Here is a 19,403-nt window from a genome sequence, read left to right as displayed (position 1 = left end):
CTAATGACACACAGTGACATTATTGGAAGACAAGACTGGGAAGAAACCAGAAGGACTGTTTAACCCCCCCTCACCTCCCCCAACGACAGAATCCATTTGAAATCTGGAACATTATTTTTTTTAATCATAGTTTTCAAGGTAAATTAGAAATGCTAAATGCTGTGTTCCTACTTTATTTAATCAGACCCTAAACCAAATTATAACAATAACTATATCTATCTAAAATCTAAAATTCCAGATTTTATGTAAACTGGTTCCCACTTTATGTAAAAATTGTTGTGTTGATTAAACTACTTTAAGCAATTTTCCAAGGTAGCAGTTGCCTTACAGTATAAGGGTCTGGATTCAGGGCAATTATCAATTGGTAATATAACTGGAAACAATATATTTTGGTCAATGTTGAGACCAACAAATAAAGTTTTCCTTGGCTTTGAATTTGACGATACTTTAAATAATGTCTAATAGAAAAAAGCAAAAAAGGCAACTAAAATAAACATGCTAAAGCTCGGTAAATATGAATGAACAATAGTTGAAGTACAAATAAAAAATGAATGTAGTTCAGTTAAGCAGACTTTTTATTAAGTAACCAATTACTATTATGCTTTTTTTTTTTTTTTTTTTTTTTTTTTAGTGTATGGGAGGATAAGGAGTGTTTTGAGTCATATTGTATGAAATGTACTTGGTAGAAAACTCAGCACCCCCACATTTGTGTCACTTTAGTGTCACCTTTTCCAAAGTTTCATTAGTGTCTGTCTCCTCCAGGTTCTCAGTGATGTTTTGTTGGACCTGTACCGAGCTCTCAAATGGGTGGTTAACTCTGACCTGGATGAGGTATCCGTGCTTCATGCCCACCTGGCTCTGGAGGAGCTTGACGACATAATGAGGAGGTTCATCTTCCCTGAGCAGAAGCTGGAGAAGAAGATTGTCGTCCTACCATAGAACTAATTTCCGTGGGCTCTTTGCACTACAATTTATGCCTCCATGTAATGTGGATTAAGTCTTCAGAAATGTGGTTGACCACAAAGAGCAGAAAATCCTACATCCATGCATACCAAGGACTGTGACCTAGCATACCACCCTATTCCACAATAAATTTTTAAGCATATTTTCTGTGATTTGTGATTTGAAATATGAAAAATATTTTAACTTTAGATTTATGTGAATTAAATACTGTAATAATACTGACTTTAATATATATTAATGTTGAATAATAATCCCAAAAAGGTTGATTCGGTTCATCTGGACGTAGCGTTTTCAGTGGGAGAAACGTTTCGTCACTCATCCAAGTGACTTCTTCAGTCTCAGCTGACTGCAGGTTTCCCCAATCTTATAAACAGTACATTTGCACAATGACTGAAACTAGCACCCTTTAATGAACAATGGACTGTGAGGTCAGTTCATTGATCATTAATATGCAAATTGTCATGACCACTGATTAACAACCATGGCCATGAGTACAATTTACACAGAGTTTGGGAATGGCTGCAATCACAGCATTGTAAGAACGTGAAAAGACCCTTTGTCTGTATGATCAACTCGGTCACCTATAACAGCTCAAAGTTTTTGGCTTCGATCCTCAACCCCTTTGGTAGGCAGCTCTAAACACCACCACCCACTACAAACGCTACAACCAGATGAACAGAATCTACTTTTTGGGATTTCCTTATGATTGAGCACGCATGAAGATGTTAAATAATATTCATATTGTATACCACAAAAACTATAAAACTTTAAGCCCAAAGAAAACCTCATGCCACAGTACTGCCCTGAACTTCTGCACATTATCACACATTATCACACATTTGCACTTCTCTCCACTTCACTACCACGGGCCTTTCTAAAGTATGGGAGGCCATTATCATAAACAAAAAAAATTACATTGAGATTGTCAAAGAAGAAATTTGCAAGAGAGGAAGAATCCAAATTCTGATTGAAATATGCTACAATTACATAGTAATAAAATAATTCAAATCAATTTTTTAAAATGGCGCCAAATCGCAGCAACAGTTGCCTCAGGGCACTTTATATTGTGAAGTAAAGACCCTACAATAATACAAAGAAAACAGAGAAAACCCCAACAATCATGTGCATTTATATAGCGCTTTTCTAGACGCTCAAAGCGCTTTACAATTCCACTATCATTCACTCTCACATTCACACACTGGTGGAGGCAAACCACAGTTGTAGCCACAGCTGCCCTGGGGCAGACTGACAGAAGCGAGGCTGCCATATCGCGCCATCTGGCCAACACCAGTAGGCGGTAGGGTGAAGTGTCTTGCCCAAGGACACAACAACCAGGACAGACAGAGCTGGAGATCAAACCGGCAACCTACTGGTTACAAGATGAGCTTCCCAACCCCCTGAACCACGGTCACCCCCGTATCCAAACTCAAAGCTGGTTCCACAGAAGGGGGGCCTGAAAGCTGAAGGCTCTGCATCGCATTCTACTTTTAAATACTCTAGGAACCACAAGTAGGCCTGCAGTGTGAGAGTAAAGTGCTCTAATGGGGTGATACGGTACTATAAGGTCAATAATAAATAAATACTAACCCTAACTCAGGGACTTTTTAGGACATCCTGGTAGTCCAGCCTAGAAGGAATAAATACATGAACTAGTTTTTTTAGCGTCACTAGATGCTAGGCAAATGGAAGAAAGCAGTCCTACATATTTGTTTCATTGAAGGAGATGAGTCCACTGTCAGAAGCCATAAGAAGATCATTTGTAACCTCGGAGGGGGCTCTCTGCACCGGGGTTGTGATCGACCGTGGCTGCTGTGGGTCTTCTCAGCCTGGCTGGGGGGCTTCTTTGCCTCCCTCCAGCTGTGTGCCCGGCCTGGAGGCTGCGGTCTGTGACCAGCTCCCGGTGCAGACGGCTCCGTGTGATAGTGTTCCCTCACCTGGCTCATGTGTGCCCAGCCCAATTTTACTTTTCAAGTGTGTGTGTGTGTGTTTTGGGGGGGGGATGTGTGTGTATGTATCCATGACCGCTTATGTTAATGAGAGTGTGGGGAGTGATTTGGAGGGCGGGATGGGGTGGGGTGGGCTGCTTTTAACCATGTAAAGCACTTTGTCCTACATTTCTGTATGAAAAGTGCTTTGTAAATAAAGATTGATTGACTGATTGATTGATTCACTGAAGCTGTTTGTGTACTGTGATGAACTCTTACTGAAACTCAAATAAACCATTCCTCTGCAGATGATCTGTTAGTTGTTTGACAACAACTCTTTCAAGAATTTTTGAGATAAAAGGAAGGTTGGTGAATGGCCTGTAATTAGCTAAGACCGCTAAGTAAAGTAACAGTTTCAGTAACACTTTAACTAGCTCCAGTCTTTGAGACCTTCGTCAAGTACTGAAATGTTGTAACTGAATAAAAATAATGCCAGTTCAACTCAGTTCAATTTTATTTATATAGCACCAAATCACAACAACAGTTGTCTCAAGGTGCTTTATATTGTGAGGTAAAGACTCTACAATGATAGAAAGAAAACAGAAAACCCCAACAATCATATGACCCCCTATGAGCAAACGCTTTGACAGCAGTGGGATGGGCGAGACAGTGTGCGGGGTTATGTTATATGTTAGTATAGCCAACTAAAACAACACATTCTCACTCCCGAGGCGTAATATTTTACGCTAGGTGACAATAAAACATATCTCTGTCCTGAGACCTTGTGGAACTCAAACAGGTTTTAATCTGATTTTGCTTCCTGAAAGATCTCATCACCTGCAACAGTCACAGGCAGTGTGCAAAATATATGTAGAGCAAAATACACACTTCTCTCTTTATGTGGATTATACTTTTGTAATAATGGATTGTTATTACACAATGAATAGTGTGTGGAATAGAATTAATTTCCCAATGAACCTCCTCAAATTAGACACAATTAGACACAGTGGGGCTGGTTCAGTGTCAGGAGTGTGGTTATGGGGAGACGGGAGTGGGACAGCTAAGCCTGAGCCTGTGTTTGTCTGTTTGGCCCCGCACCACGTTGTCACATAAATGATTTAGTGTATGGAAAGTAAAGCAGTTTCCTTCATGTGGACTTCTCTATGAGTTTAATCTCCACCTGTCTCTCTTTTGTTTTTTGAATCTAACTTGTAACTTCGCACAGAGCTATCCTCCAGTCTTACCGCTCAGCGTCAGTCCGGAGCGCGTGCACCTGGACCAAACCAAATCATGTAAGAAGGAGGGGGAGGCGGGGTCAGAGGCTGATTGGATTTTATTTTTTGTTGCCAATAGCAAAAAAAAAAAACTAATGCTATAAAATAATCAAGTTCACAAGTATCCTTGTGAATCAGACATTATTTTATGGTGATAGGTTAATAATTTTCTTTTAAAAGAAAAGACTAATTGACTATTTTACTGTTTTCTAAGGCCCCTCGTCATCACTTTTCTCCCCTTATGGCGCCCCTGGCTAAAGTCACGCGACTTCTATTACAATAACTACTACATCTCACTATGTGTGATAGAGAAAGATAAAGTGTACAAGTTTAGTATATTATGTTACCTGGCGTGGATAGTGAAATGTGTTTACATGGCTGTGTTTAGATCGCTGTGCTTTGCCAGCCATCTATCGATTCTCCAGTGCATGCTGCAGTTTGTCCAGGTATAAGCGTGTCAGCAACTCAGCCTCAAAGAGGAGAGGAAAAGAGAGGGAGGGGAGATAAATAAGCCCATAAGGGCTGCTTTGAGTAAGGTAGAGAAGTGAAAGGAGCACCCAGACTTGTTAAAGACTGCTGGCTGCATTGCAGAGAGATCGGGTGCTGGTTAGGATGCCCAGGGAGGGGAGGGGAGCAGGTGGTGAAGGAGCCGCTCAGCAGTGTTGGGCTCTCAGTCGACCAGCTTGGACAGAGTGATAAAGGAGGACGCTTTCAGCTCTGCTGTAAACAGTAGGTGCAAAATGAGCAGAGACTGCAGAAGAGAGAAGAGAAGCTAGAGAAATCCCCTGACAAAGAAGATGTCAAAACTAAGGCACAGACGGAACCTTTTGCTTTGAATCTCAGGCATCTTCACTTTGCTCTGACCATGTCCATAGGATGGAGAGCAACACACACAGACGGCAGAATAACTGCTGCTTAACACCGACAGAGACTGCACCAACGTCAGCTGCTAGCTGAGCACCTCTGATCACATCTCAGCTTGGGGACTTCATCCCCTGGGAAACTCCTGGAAGATCGAAGGAGAAGGAGGAGGGTGGCTTACAGGCACGCTGGTTGGAGTGTGGTGGTCAAAGCAGCCTGGTGTATTTTTGGATGTGAATTAAGCAAGCAAGCTGGAATAAAGATGTAGTGTGAGCTGGAGGAAGGAGGGGGAGAGAACAAGGAAAGTTGTGTGCAAAGGAGAGGAGAGGGCTGGATGTCCTGGCTTGACGGACTGAAAACTGGAAAATACAGAGGGGGCACTGGTTCAGGAAGGTAAGGTCTTTAAAATGTTTTTCACTTGCCCTCAGGATAGCAAAATCAATCATTTCTTATTTCTGTAACATAACTACACTAAAATGTGGGTTTATCTTACAAAAGCTTATTAAATAGACTATGCTTAGGCTTCAGTTTTGGATACCTCTTCAGATTTGGTATGTAGTTCTAAAGATTAACTAAATGAAGGTTGAACAGAGACAAAAACTGAATGAAAAGTTAGAAAAACCGTATTAATCAATAGTTACATTGTAGGATAGTGTTCAGGCATGTGTGTTGAATGTTTACAGTGTATGGTAGAGATTTCTGCCTGGCACTTAGCTTGAATTGCTTAGCTTACTCTGCTTTAAAATTACACTGAAAACTAAAAAATCAATGTGAATCAGTCTGAACATAACATTGTTATTGTGTCCTTGTGTTAGCTCCTAGCATATGCAACATTTTTCCCTGTGTGGAAGAAGACAGCAACTATCTGAAAAAATAGCCAAAGAGTACCCATTTGAAGCTTCTGGTGTCTCCAATGAAAAACCTTGTACTGTTTGATTTTCCACAGCATCACTGCTGTGTTGGACCTCCCTAATGTGTTGGTCCTTTTTGCACAATGCCTGCCATTATTAGAGAGTCTCAGTGCATACAGTAAGAACTTAAGTAAATCTAAAATGCCTAAGACTGTGGAACGTTCATGCAAGAATGAAAATGTTCTTCCTATTACAAATAGGAAATAAATCGTTCTTTGCTACAACCTTATTTGGTGTGCTATGTAATATGATGGTAGCTGTAACAGTAGCACATTAGCAAGCTTTAATTGACTTGAGACAGATGTCTAAGATGAACATTTCAGAGTATTTTAGGCACAACAAATTCACACCCAGTGTTTTGTAGTTTGGGACATGATGCTGTTTGTTTTTTAATAATTATTGTGATTCTTAGGTTCATAATGTTCTTAGTTCTCCTTCACTCAGTGTTTATCTTCTCCTGTGTTTACTCGTGTCTCCCTAGTCACTGTGTTAAGCTTGGGTGTCTTGAATCTGAGTTGTGTGTGTTTCCTGCTTTATTTTGATAGTCCCTTGTTGCGTGTTCAGTGTATTCAGCTTTGCTTCCTCTCTGACACATTGTGTCTGATTACGTCCGGCTGTGTTCCCTCCTGTTATCCTCTGTGTATTTAAGTCCTCTGTGTTCCTTTGCTTATTGTCGTGTCGTCCCATGTGCTGTGTGTTTTCCTGTGTGATCCTTGGTACCCCAGTTTATTCCTCGTTGTTCTCCCTAGTTGTTTACTTCTGGTTCCTTGTTTTTGAGTTTTTGGTTATTAGAGCTTCTATGTTTAAATAACGTTATATCAGCAATAAAGCTGCCTCCTTTAGTTCACTCCTTTTTTTTGAGTCCTGTGTTTTGGTCCTCATCCTGTCTGCCACACAGCGCCACCATGAGGCGTTGGTTATTGACGAAGTCTCTGAGGCAATTAATGATCACATGATTATTTTTTACAATGAGCACAACTTCCCATAAGTACAACACAAGACCTCACAGCCCCTGGGGGCAAATAGCTCCCATCTTAATACTTAAACAAATATTAAAACTTAATACGTTGTTGAGCTTCTCCTTCCTTTTGTCTCAGGCTTCTCTTTTTTTGTTTTGTTCCCATCTGTATGGTTTTTCCACGGGCAGGCTGGTACATTGATGGAACAGGTTCCTGTGTATTGTGTCACTCTTTCCTCCCTTTTGTGGTTTGAACTCATAAACTGGGATGTTAGGGCTTTTTGACTCACTACCACATACACTGCATCCCCCCAGTATGACCAAAGCTTCTCTGGACTTCTCTCTTTGAGATTTCCAAGCTTCTTTTTGAGCTGTAATAGATGCAATCTCATAAGCCTCCTTCATTTGAGAGTGCCATTTTGTCACATACTTCTCATAGCTTGCTTGCTGGTCCTGTGAAGGCAAGTTGAACAAGACATCTACAGAAAGCCGAGGAGTGTGGCCAAACAGCAAATAGTATGGGGGAAACCCAGTAGCCTCCTTCCAAGTGTAGTTGTAGGCAGGCACTATGTTTGACAGCGAGTCTTTCCAATCTGCTTCTTTAGATAAATTCAATTAATTTCAATTGAATTAAATTTAATTTATATAGCACCAAAACACAATAACAGTTGCCACAAGGTTCTTTATATTGTGAGGTAAAGACTCGACAATAATACGAAGAAAACAGATCATATGACCCGCTTTAAACCAGTGCTTTGGTGACAGTTAAAAGGAAAAACTCCCTTTTAACAGGAAGAAACCTCCAACAGAACCAGGCTCAGGGTGGGGCAGGGTGAGGGTCAGCATGCATTACAAAATGGTCCACATCTCTTTGCATTCTCTGAGAGCTTGGACAGGAGCTATTTCAGCTGGGTCCTCAGCTATCCTTTTTCTAGCACCATCTGACTGAGGAAATCCAGTTTCTTCTTGAAGACATCACACTTCTGTGATCTGAGTTTGCCACCATGTTTTTGGTATCTGTGATGTGTTCAACATGAGTATCAAAGGAAGGAGAGTGGACTAGGTTGTCTTCCAAATACAGCTGACAGATTACATCCTGAAGCCCTCTTAATTAGTCCTCTATGCTCCATTGAAACTCTGCTGAGGCTCAACTAAAGCCTAAATATGCAGTTCTGCTGCCCCAAGGTGTGATGAAGGCTGTGAGGGGGCAACCTTTAGGGTCCAGGAACCCCTGTTGATATGCTTTTCCCTGATCAAGAGCAGAAAACCAGAAGCTGCCGTGAAGGGAATCTAGCCTATCTTGAATTCTGGAAATTTTTTATTTCTGTGCCTCTGTACTGACGTTCTGTTGAGTCCCCTGAAATCTCAGCACAATCTCAGTTCACCTGACTTTTTTCTAATACAGGCAACTGGGGATGAGTAGGGTGACCGGGACTCTTGAAATCCACTCATGGTTCAGCAGATCTTGAAGATAGTCTTTCACTTCAGAGGTTTTGAGGCTGATATGTAGGTCTTCAGTGATGTACATGTCTAAAGTGTGGCTGCATCCAACATGATAGTCATCATAAACAAATGCTGACATGCTCGTCTTTACTGAGATGGTCTAATTTATCTGGAAGGTCCCACTGAGGTGGCTTATGGCTGGGGGCAAAGGTGGATAATAACTTTATCTATCTGTATATGTGGCTTTAAGGAAATTGGTCCCACTGATCCTGATGTCATGTCTTCTCTGCCAGGACTCTGCCCAGACTTTAGCTCGGGTCAGGTGTCACAATAGTTTTAGCACTGATTTAGCAGTATTTACTGACAGTGAGAAGATTCAGATGATTTTTCAAATGTTGCCTGATCTTTGCTGCCGCTTGCTCCATTTACCCACTCAAATCTGCAACATTGGGATCACTAGATCCCCGAATTTGAACTAGAACCCTGTTTTGAAGGTAACAGTCCAAATAAAACTCTGTCTCTATCCACTCATCATATGAGATTTCGCTGCCATTAGTTGCTAGAGCTACCAGTGGTTCTGTTCCCAAAAGCTCAGCATACTTCCTTCCTGCCGCCTGTTACTCTTCTTTAACCAGTTCATGCATGAATTATGACAACCTCAATCAGGATTTCTTTCTTAAGTATTTTTATTCATCTTTAGGTATGAAAAAAAGATTTTTGAACTTCATTTTTTTTAAACATGTAAAAAAACTCTTTGAAAAGTTACATGTCCACTTAGGTGGACAACATATGTTTTGACTTATGAATTTGGTATTGAGTGACACATCAGTGTCCAATGTAGTGGTTTATGTGCAAGTATACCATCAACACTGACACAAATACAAGAAAACAGCCTTTGAATAGCTGTCCACTGTAGTGACCATTATGTGTGAAAGCGTTAAAGACCAGTGCTGTGGATACCACCTGCTTTTATTGTAGACATTGGTTGAGTCAGTAGGTTGTAAAATACTTGTAATATTGCAATTGTAGTCTATTGGCAGTTTTTACAGTTGAAACACATTTTGTTGTGCATCTGCATCACCAGAACTTGAATAGATTTTCTGTCATTTTAGCATTTGCATTTTTTAAGCGTTGCATTTAGCATTTGGATCATTCAGCCATCATCATTCTTGCATATTTGGTTTTTGTAAAAAAAACAAAAAAAACAAAAAAAAGGATGTGCTAATGTGTACAGAAACAACTAGTCAAAAGGTGTGTGTGAGTGTGAGAGAGAGTGTGTGTGACTGACATTCTGGGGATTTCTCTATATAGTTTTGTTAGTGTTGCTATGACAAATTGTTGTGGCTGTGATGTGGTATTGAGGATGTCATGCTGCCAAGCTTCATGCCAAGGAGTCATAGGAAGACAAAGAAATTGCAAATGCACGTAAGATATTTCTTTTGTTGTTTTTCTTTATTTGAAAAGTAACTACATCAAACAACAAATTACTAGAATTAAGAACTAATGCAATATGTGATATTACTTTTTAACACCCAACACTGATTACTAATACGTCAGTGATAAATCGATTTAATGGTTAGCTGAAAGCAGCACATAGCTAAATGTAAATAATTAAACTGCTATTTAAAAGAAAGTTATGGTTAGCATGTTTTCAGTTCATTCAAAAGTGGACTCATCACCTCATTGGTGAAAGTCCCTCTCTCATATCTGATAGAAGAACTTTGGCTGTTTCTTTAACTGGGTCAGGGCTGAGCATCTCATTTGCAATGACTTTGCAGGCAGGTCATATTAATGTGTCTGCGATGGTGTATTGCTTTTTGGATTCAGCTTCTAAGTAGCTAGCTTTGACAAGTCTTTCAGACATCTTTGTGGTTAAATCAAACCAAGAGTGACATGTTTAGCCGCATGTTCTCCTTAAATTCCTGGTTGTCTGAGCAGTGTCCAAAAAATGAAATGGGCTTTATAGATAATTAGGAAACTTTCTGGGGAAAATCTGGTCTTATTAGAAGAGACGGCATCCATCCCACTTTGGATGGAGCAGCTGTCATTTCTAGAAATCTGGACAAATTTATTAACCCCCTCTAAAACGTGACTATCCAGAGTTGGGACGAGGAAGCAGAGCTGCGGTCTTACATGGCTCTCTGCAGTTTCTCTCTTTCCATCATGCCTGACACCCCCCCCCCCCCTCCGAACAGAAAAGCAGGACAGAAATCTCTGGAGAGCTACCTTTGGCAGCCCATATCCTGGGAGGGGTGATGGGCAGTAACAGTAGTATTTAAATATTAAAAAATAAACAGAAAGAACAATATAATATCCACAACTACATCAAAGAGTAAAACTGTTAAATGTGGATTATTAAACAATTAGTCTCTCTCCCCTGAGTCCCTGTTAGTAAACCATTTAATAATTGGCTAACATATTGATTTACTCTGCCTTACAGAAACCTGGTTACAGCAGGTTGAATATGTTGAAATAAATCAACGTCCTCGTGATAAACTAACTGTCAGAATCCTCGAAGCACAGTCTGAGGGTGCAGAATAACAACAATCTCCCATTCCAGCTTATTAACCATAGACACAGAGTTTTAACTCATTTGATAGCCTGACTCTTAACCTTGTCCACTCTAATTGGAAAACTCAAAAAGCTTTTTTATTTGTTGTTATATATCGTCTGCCTGATCCTTATTAAGAGTTTCTATCTGGTTTCTTGGGCTTTTTATCACATTTAGTGCTTAGTTCAGATAAAATAATTGTTGCGGGTGATTTCAACATTTGTGTAAATACTGAAAATGATAGATTAAACTAGACTCGACTCAGTTGGCTTCTCACAAAATGTGAAAGTGTCCACACACCACTTTAATCCCACTTAGATCTTGTTCTGACATATGACATAGAAACGGAACATTTAACAGTATTCCTCAAAAACCATCTTTCATCTGACCATTTACTAATAACTTTACATTTACAATAATGGATTATACAGCAATGGGGAAACATTTTATCAGAGTAAATGTCTTTCTAAAAGTGCTGTAATTAAGTTTAAGGATTCAATATAAAAGCCATCACCTGACCCAGCCGTCTTAGCTAATCTCCAACCTTCATTTAATTATTGAAAGAGTAGTTTTAAAACTTCCAGCTTATCATCTGCAGAGGAATCATTTATGTGAAGAGTTTCAGTCAGGTTTCAGAGCTCATCACAGCACAGAAACAGCTTTAGTGAAGGTTACAAATGATCTTCTTATGGCCTCTGACAGTGGACTCATCTCTGTGCTTGTCCTATTAGACTTCAGTGTAGCGTTCGACACTGTTGACGATATTTTATTACAGCAATTAGAGCATGTCATAGGTATTAAAGGTACTGTGCTGCAGTGGTTTATATCATTTCTATCTAATTGACTTCAATTGATTTAATTTGTAGTTTGAATCTGTTTAGTCTTTTTTGTATATTTTTCATATGTTGATTTTTTTCACGATTCAGACTGCTGTAAGCACACTGAGCACAAGGGGAAAGAAATGCCAAAGTGAAAAGGAGAGAGGAGATATTTCAGACAAATTAGAGCTACTAGAAACACTAAATTGTTGTGTAAATGACTAAATGACTCATGAAAACAGTGATTAAGAATATAAATGTTTTGTGATGTCATGTGATCCAACACCTCTATTTGCAAAATTTTCCTTTCGGTCAGGAGCGCCGATAAAACAGATTCTCCTGATGTAGTCTGCGGGCAGAATGCATGATGCCATGATGTAAATCTGTGAATCCATTCAAAAAAGTGTATAAATCTGCTTGTCCAACAGAGCTGAATGTAATAATGTAAAGAATAAACCAGTCTCTCCTGTGCAGTAAGTTAACCCTAGCCCTAACCTGGAGATGTGGAAGAAAGGAGCACCAGAGGTTCTAATGGCAGAATGGGGGATTTAGTTGTTTTAGTAGTTTTTGCTGTTTCTGAGATGTTTGTAGCTCAGTTCAGTTGCATTTTATTTATATGGCGCCAAATCACAACAGCAGTTGCCTCAAGGTGCTCAACTATTTTGAAAAACACACAAAGAAAATGGCAATTCTGCTTGTATAAATTCATGTTGAGTCTAAGTGACTCTCAGAATAAAGTTTGTGCTTTTTCAAAGCATGTCTTGTTTCATTACTTCCATATGACAGCAAATTAAGATTACACACGTGAGTTTTTTTTTCTCTCTTCTTGACCTCTTCTTCCCTCCACAAATTGTTCCCTCTTTTCCTAAACCCATCTCCACTCACTCCCTGGTTCTCATGTTGACATCTGTTGTGGACCCCTCTGCCTCACTTCCTGCTCCATCTTCAGATGCCCTCTTGCTACAGGAATGCGCTGAACATTGTGGTCACCACCCTTTTTGCTGCGGTGGTCCTCTTCACCATTCTGTTGGCCTATGTTACAGGTTCATTTCAATCACAAACACAAAAAGTATATGATAATTAAAATGTATGATCATATTTACTGATTTTTTTCCCCTTCTTCATTGTGAAGGCTACCAGTTTATCCACACTGAGCAGCACCACCTGTCCTTTGGCCTATATGGTGCCTTCCTCTCCCTCCACCTCTTTCTCCAGAGCCTCTTTGCATTCTTGGAGCATCGGCGGATGAGGAGTCCTGCCCGACCTCAACACCTTCGTCGTTCCGTGGCCCTCTGCATCGCAGCTTACCAAGAGGACCCAGACTACCTAAGGAAGTGTCTCCACAGCATCTGCCGAATCTCTTTTCCAGGCTTGAAGGTGGTGCTGGTTGTGGATGGAAATAGACCCGAGGATCGCTACATGATGGACATTTTCCATGAAGTGATGGGAGGAGCGGACCAGGCTGGCAGCATGGTGTGGAAGGGGAACTATCACAGGGACGGTAGTGGAGGTGGGGGGAAAAGCACAGCGCACATGGAAGAGATGGCACAGGTGTCAAGGATGGTCAGAGGTTGCCGCTATTCTTGCATTATGCAGGAGTGGGGAGGTAAAAGGGAGGTGATGTACACTGCCTTCAAAGCGCTGGGGGACAGTGTGGACTACGTGCAGGTAAGGGCTACACAGACACCATCACATATATGTACATTTGCAATGGCAAAGAATTCATTTGAACAATTTAGGCTGACCTGATGTATAATCTGAATATTCATCCTGACCACTTGTTATGATCTGCATAGTTTGTATAGTCATTCTGACCACTTAGCTACTAACCACGGTAATGTAAAACGGGATGGCTGTAGCTCAGGAGGTACAGCAGGCCATCTACTAATCAGAAGACTGGCAGTTCAATCCCTGGCTGTCCAGCCTGTATGCCAGATACTAAACCCAAGTTGCTCTCCAATACATCCATTTTTGAATGCCAGAGAACCATGTTTGATAACAGATGCCATTTAAAACCTGCACTTATGTCTACCTGTGCTAGCTGTTTCTTCTGAACTACATGCTAATGCTAACACACTAATGTTAAAAACTGGGCAAAATACTGCCTTAGAGCAAGAAGTACATAAATTCTATGTGGCCATTAGGAAAACCACACTCACAGTGAAATAGAGTACACAAGATTTCTTTTTATTTCAAAGCCTACTAGTGCTGACAGTGTAATTCTGACCTGCAGTCCAGAGCCCAAGGATACCACAGTCAGAATTTCAGCCTGGTTTCATACAGGAAAAGGTGGTCGCTCAGAGGAACAAGATGTCAAACACATAGCTTAATAATCGGACTCTTGCATCTTCCTAAGAGAGTTTTCATCTACCTTAATAGGCCTTGTGTTAGTGGAACATGAGTTTCCATACCAGATCCTTGGAATAGAACTCTCTTTTTCTCTGGGTCTGTGATTTCAGCAGGTTGGCCACCTCCTAATTGCACAGTAGGCTTTTGCTCAGAGCCCGACGGCAGATTCGGTCCAGTCCTTTTTTAAAAACTTCACATAAACCCTGATTTAAATTGATCCTTCTGTCAAATAAAACTACGTTATTTTAAAAATAGGACCAGACCAGGTTACAAACTATGTTTTATAGCCCCCTTCTTTCCTGTTTACCCACAGCCGGATTCCCCCCCCCCCCCCCCTTTTTTTTTAATAGGGGTGGGGGCACCAATTATAACGCATGACTTTTCTTACATCAACACTGTGAAATGCGTTGTCAGCAGTATAAAATCCTGCACACCCAAAAATGACCTCTTTTGTATTTAACATGACAGTAACATTACTTGTGATTTTTTTTCATAGTAAAAATAAACCATCTGTTTATTAGAAGAATGAAAACCTTCACCATCCGTGAAGGACTTGCAATGTAATGTAAAACAAGCATGAAATCCTAACTACTTTACACAAGTAATAGTCAAGCAAGACTGTTGAAACTGTTGTTGGTGTTGCTTAACTGCTCATGGAAAGACTTTCCAGGTCTGCATCCAGACCTGTGGGTTAATGCTGGATATTTAGTTCCTTCTTCATGGCCAACTGTTGCACGCCTTTGTCCTTGCCGAGGGTAAAGGTCGTGTCCACAGCTGACCCAGGTGCATTGAAATTACAGAGAACCAGCTGGGATGTTTGTCAGCAGCCTCTCATTTTTCTCTTGGATTTTACTATCAATACCAGCCTGTGTTTGGCAACACCTGGGGTCTTAGACTGCTGGTTGTAATTGTCTGAGCCCGTGTTTAACCCCCACTAGGCCTCACCTTTTGTTTTTTATGTCGTCTTTTATTTCCCCAGGTGTGTGATTCAGACACAGTTTTAGACCCAGCATGTACCATAGAAATGCTCAAGATCCTTGAGGAAGATCCAATGGTGGGAGGGGTTGGTGGAGACGTGCAGGTAAAACAGCACTGCAGAGGAAAAGTGAAATGAGAAAGTCAACTTGAATTTCCTCTCTTGTTATTGATTAAACTCAATATCTAAATATCAGAGTCACAGAATACTGAACCCTTTATGCATCAAAATGGCTTTTATCTTCTTTATTACGCTGCGTCTGTGAGTATGCAGTTCATTTTTGCATCAAAGTACAGGGCAAACTTCAGATTGCTAATATGCTCGCTTATGCCCAAACCACCTCAACTGGCTCCTTTCAATGTGGAGGAGTAGCGGCTCCATAGCGGTGGGTGTTGTTGGACAGGGCTTCCCTTTGTCACCAATTGTCACTTTGCCTTCTAGTGTACTTTAAAATATCACAACAATTGGAAATGCCATAGACAGCTCTAAATCCTTCTCAGTCATACAGTTATCCTTTTACATTGAACACGTGTAAAAATAGGAGATATTGTGATTTGGCAAGCAGCCCTACAACTAACTGTCAGATGGCTTTCACTGCAAGACAAGGCCTTGTTAAATCATTCAAAGACAGACAATCCATTGTCTTTGTCCTTGGCATGGCTATTAACACAACAGTGGCCGTCATTCACAAAGAACTGTTCTGGGCACTTCAACGAAAAACTGAAATTATAGCTAGCCTAGCAAGTGCCAGATGCCAGTCGTATCCAGACTGAAGTTATAACAACATTTGCATCATGAGTAGATGCTTTCCCTTGTTGTCGGAAGACCATGGCTATATTGTGAAGCTTGAAGGCTCTACTTGAAATGCAAATTGGTCTCATGGTGTGCTCAAAAATCAGTCAATCAATCAATAAATAAAAAGCAAGAGAGGCTGGAATAGACTTACCAGTAGCTGGGGGACATAACGAAAGGAGATAAAAAGAAAAGCACGTAACATCAGCTTCACATCCAAAGTGCTGTACAATAAAGGAAATGCCAAAGGGGAATCCACACTGTTACTAGCTCATCTTCCTGTAGCCAATTCCAGCAACGAAGAGGATTGAACAAGATAATTAGTATTCACAAAGCTGAACTTGACAGCTATGGACACTCAGCCCAAAAACCAAGTGCTCAGTCAGGCCTCAAATAAGGACACTAAGGACACTGTAATGCCAGTTCCACCCACAATCCATTGCTCAACAATCTCTCCGTAAAGGCAATGGCAGGTCTGCACCTCCTATGGCAGCCCAAGTCCATAGGACAACTCTGAACAAAGGTCCCACACTAGCTGCTGCTCAAATCAGGCAATTTTACAAGTAGACAGTTCAGTGAGCTACATTTAGGTGAATCATCAGAAGCAAAAAACTGTAGGCAGAATAATTTGGAAAAATCCTCGCAGACAAAACTACTTAAGCAACTGTTACAGGCAAGACGGCAGGTCTGAGAACAGGCCGCGTCAACTGTGGCCATTGCAGGCTATATATCCATATATAGTATGGCTGCAATGTCAGAAGGCGTCAGCTGGAAACAGAATCCTAAAAATAAAAATCATATTAGTGTATATCTAACTAATAAGCATACTGTCTTCAAAGCTACTCACCAGAGTGAAAGGACACTGTGTCGCAAATTAGTTATATTAAAGCTCCACAACGGCTGGAAACGGCACACTACAAACAAAAGTGTGGGTAAGCTGTCATAACGCTAATTATTTAAGCCGACAGAATCAAGTGAACAGACATGCAGCCTACCTATAGCGGGTTAACCTCAGATATTGCTGACAGCCAAAATCATGCTCCAGAAAGAGAGACATGAGAAACAGAGCAGGGAGCATAACCAGCCCAGCTACAGCCACAACCTTGAATAACATAAAGTTTTACATTAATTAAAGTAAAGGAGTTTAATGAGGTAGATGGATTAATTAGAAATTTAATGAGTTAGATACAGAAATGAGCTGTATCTAACTCAGAAAAGTGGGCTAACCAGGCATATTTTTGCACATTTGAAATACTCAAATGTAAAATCCTCACAGAAAAAAAAAAACTACAATGCAAAAATGTATAAAACTACATTTGAAATGTCATCTAGGTCCTGAAAATGTGTCTATTTTATTCTATTTATATCTGGGACAAAAAAAGGTGAAGGCTCCTTGGAGAGTTTCAAGACAATATTCCCTAAACCTGAAAAAAAAAAGGAAAAGTTGATGGAAAAATCTTAGTTTTCAGTAACTGTTAAGATACAATGAAACCTGACTGTGATTTTCCTTTCTTTCAATCTTAATATATTCTTATGCACTTTCCTATCTTCCAGATACTCAACAAGTACGACTCATGGATCTCCTTCTTAAGCAGTGTGCGCTACTGGATGGCCTTCAACATTGAGCGTGCGTGCCAGTCCTACTTTGGCTGTGTCCAGTGTATCAGTGGCCCTCTCGGGATGTACAGGAACTCCTTGCTACAGCACTTCTTGGAGCCATGGTACCATCAGACCTTTTTAGGCTCCAAGTGCAGCTTTGGAGATGACCGCCACCTCACCAATCGGGTGCTTAGCTTTGGGTACAAGACAAAATTCACAGCTCGATCACAGTGTCAGACTGAGACACCAACCCAGTATCTGCGTTGGCTCAACCAGCAGACTCGATGGAGCAAGTCTTACTTTCGTGAATGGCTCTACAATGCCTTGTGGTTCCATAAACACAGCCTCTGGATGACTTATGAATCCATGGTCACTGGCTTCTTCCCGTTCTTCTTGGTTGCTACAGTCATCCATCTCTTCTATCGTGGACGGCTGTGGAATATCCTGCTCTTCTTATTGACAGTCCAGTTGGTCGGGATGGTGAAGGCGACCTACGCCTGTTTTTTGCGTGGCAGTCTGGTCATGATCTTCATGTCACTTTACTCACTTCTCTACATGTCCAGCCTTCTTCCTGCCAAAATATTTGCCTTGCTTACCATAAACAAGGCTGGATGGGGCACATCAGGCCGCAGGAAGATTGTGGTCAACTTCATTGGAGCGGTGCCAGTTACAGTTTGGGCTATGGTGCTGCTTGGAGGTGTGGCATATACAGTTTACTGTGAAACACAGGAGCCATTCAGTGAGACTGAGAAAGCCTTATTGATAGCAGGGACGATACTCTACGCCTGCTACTGGCTTATTCTTGTGGTACTGTACTTGGCAATTGTAGCCAAACGGTGTAATAAGAGGGAAGAACAGTATCATCTGCCATATGAAGAGGCCTAAACTGGAAATATTGCTCGTCTGAGTTTCACTGCAGTATGATTCAAGCAAGGTCTCTACTCACCTTGCTGGAACAAAAACATTGAACAAGGAACACACATCTTCATTGCTGGTGCTACAACACTGTGATTCTTAAATTTGAGAAGCATGACTCTAGTTGTGGGGACTTATAGATCCATACAGTTCTTCCATTTGTCCCATTTTTATGGTGCTTCACAGTGAAAACCTTAACCAAGCAGAATAGGTCATAATGTTATAAAATATCCATATACTTGCTACGAAAAACATCAGGTAATTGATGGGTACAGGTTGCTTTTTGTAATGAAAAGTGTCATACAGTGTTTTACATTTTTTTTTTTAAAAATACATGTGAAACTTTTATATTTAAGATGTTTACTTAGATTAGTCAGAGCACCTGCTTTGGAAAAGATTAGGGAGGCTCAGTAGGTGTAGAGTCCAGACAGAGACAAAGCAAATTTTAAAAAATATGAAACTGCCAACAAATTCAACTGAAGATGTGTTTAACATGGAAGAGAGGAAGAGATGAATTTGTCCTGGCCAGTCAGCATGAATTTAAAAATATAGAGAGGTAGGAAGTAGGAAGAGAGTCTTTAAGAAATAAACAGAAAATACACTAGTGTGTGAGTTATACATAAAAATACATCCATACTCTGTAACATCCTAAGATCTGTACAGTTGGTGCATGAAAAAAAATTACATAAATATTCTGTGTCTTAATTTTGCTACTTCCATTTTTACTATTTATACTTTAATAGTATATACATTATACTATGTATCTACTAGTGTAGTGTGTGAATTTCAGTAAAGTAACATTGTCTCAAATTGTCTGTGTAGGTTCTCAGTCATCCAGGTGATGATAGTCTAAGGAGCTTGGAAAGAAATCATCTGGACTTCTTTAAGTTTCTTTAAGACTTTTAACCTCTGATCTGAGAAGCTTCTTCAGTTCCACTGGTCATTCACAGTGGGCATAGATGAATGACCATCTTTGTAAAGAGGGGATGGCTTACGACACCAACTGTCTGCCACTTACTATGCAGTTCTGTGTTCCCTTCCCAGGCGCCTCACCCTCTACTTAGCTCT

At 40.6% G+C, this 19,403-nt stretch overlaps 2 protein-coding genes across 2 annotated transcripts in view; both read left to right on the top strand.

Annotated features, from left to right (window-relative positions):
- The window catches only part of tango6 (transport and golgi organization 6 homolog (Drosophila)), a 21,100-nt gene extending 19,359 nt beyond the window's left edge, over window positions 1–1,741 (top strand). Inside the window, exon 18 of the mRNA XM_040026700.1 lies at window positions 763–1,741. Coding sequence (XP_039882634.1) covers window positions 763–939 — 177 coding nt within the window. The 3' untranslated portion in view covers window positions 940–1,741. The remainder of the gene's footprint in view (window positions 1–762) is intronic.
- The window catches only part of has3 (hyaluronan synthase 3), a 25,772-nt gene extending 6,369 nt beyond the window's left edge, over window positions 1–19,403 (top strand). Inside the window, exons 2-5 of the mRNA XM_040026701.1 lie at window positions 11,141–12,747; window positions 12,837–13,372; window positions 15,033–15,134; window positions 17,376–19,403. Of these exons, the coding sequence (XP_039882635.1) occupies window positions 12,654–12,747; window positions 12,837–13,372; window positions 15,033–15,134; window positions 17,376–18,305 (1,662 nt within the window). The 5' untranslated portion in view covers window positions 11,141–12,653 and the 3' untranslated portion in view covers window positions 18,306–19,403. The remainder of the gene's footprint in view (window positions 1–11,140; window positions 12,748–12,836; window positions 13,373–15,032; window positions 15,135–17,375) is intronic.

Source organism: Simochromis diagramma, unplaced genomic scaffold (genome assembly GCF_900408965.1).
Source record: "Simochromis diagramma unplaced genomic scaffold, fSimDia1.1 OVJJ01000293.1, whole genome shotgun sequence".
In the NCBI taxonomy this organism is placed as follows: domain Eukaryota; kingdom Metazoa; phylum Chordata; class Actinopteri; order Cichliformes; family Cichlidae; genus Simochromis; species Simochromis diagramma.
The sequence above is the reverse complement of the archived record's forward strand: the minus strand, read 5'-3'. Positions and strand labels throughout refer to the sequence as shown.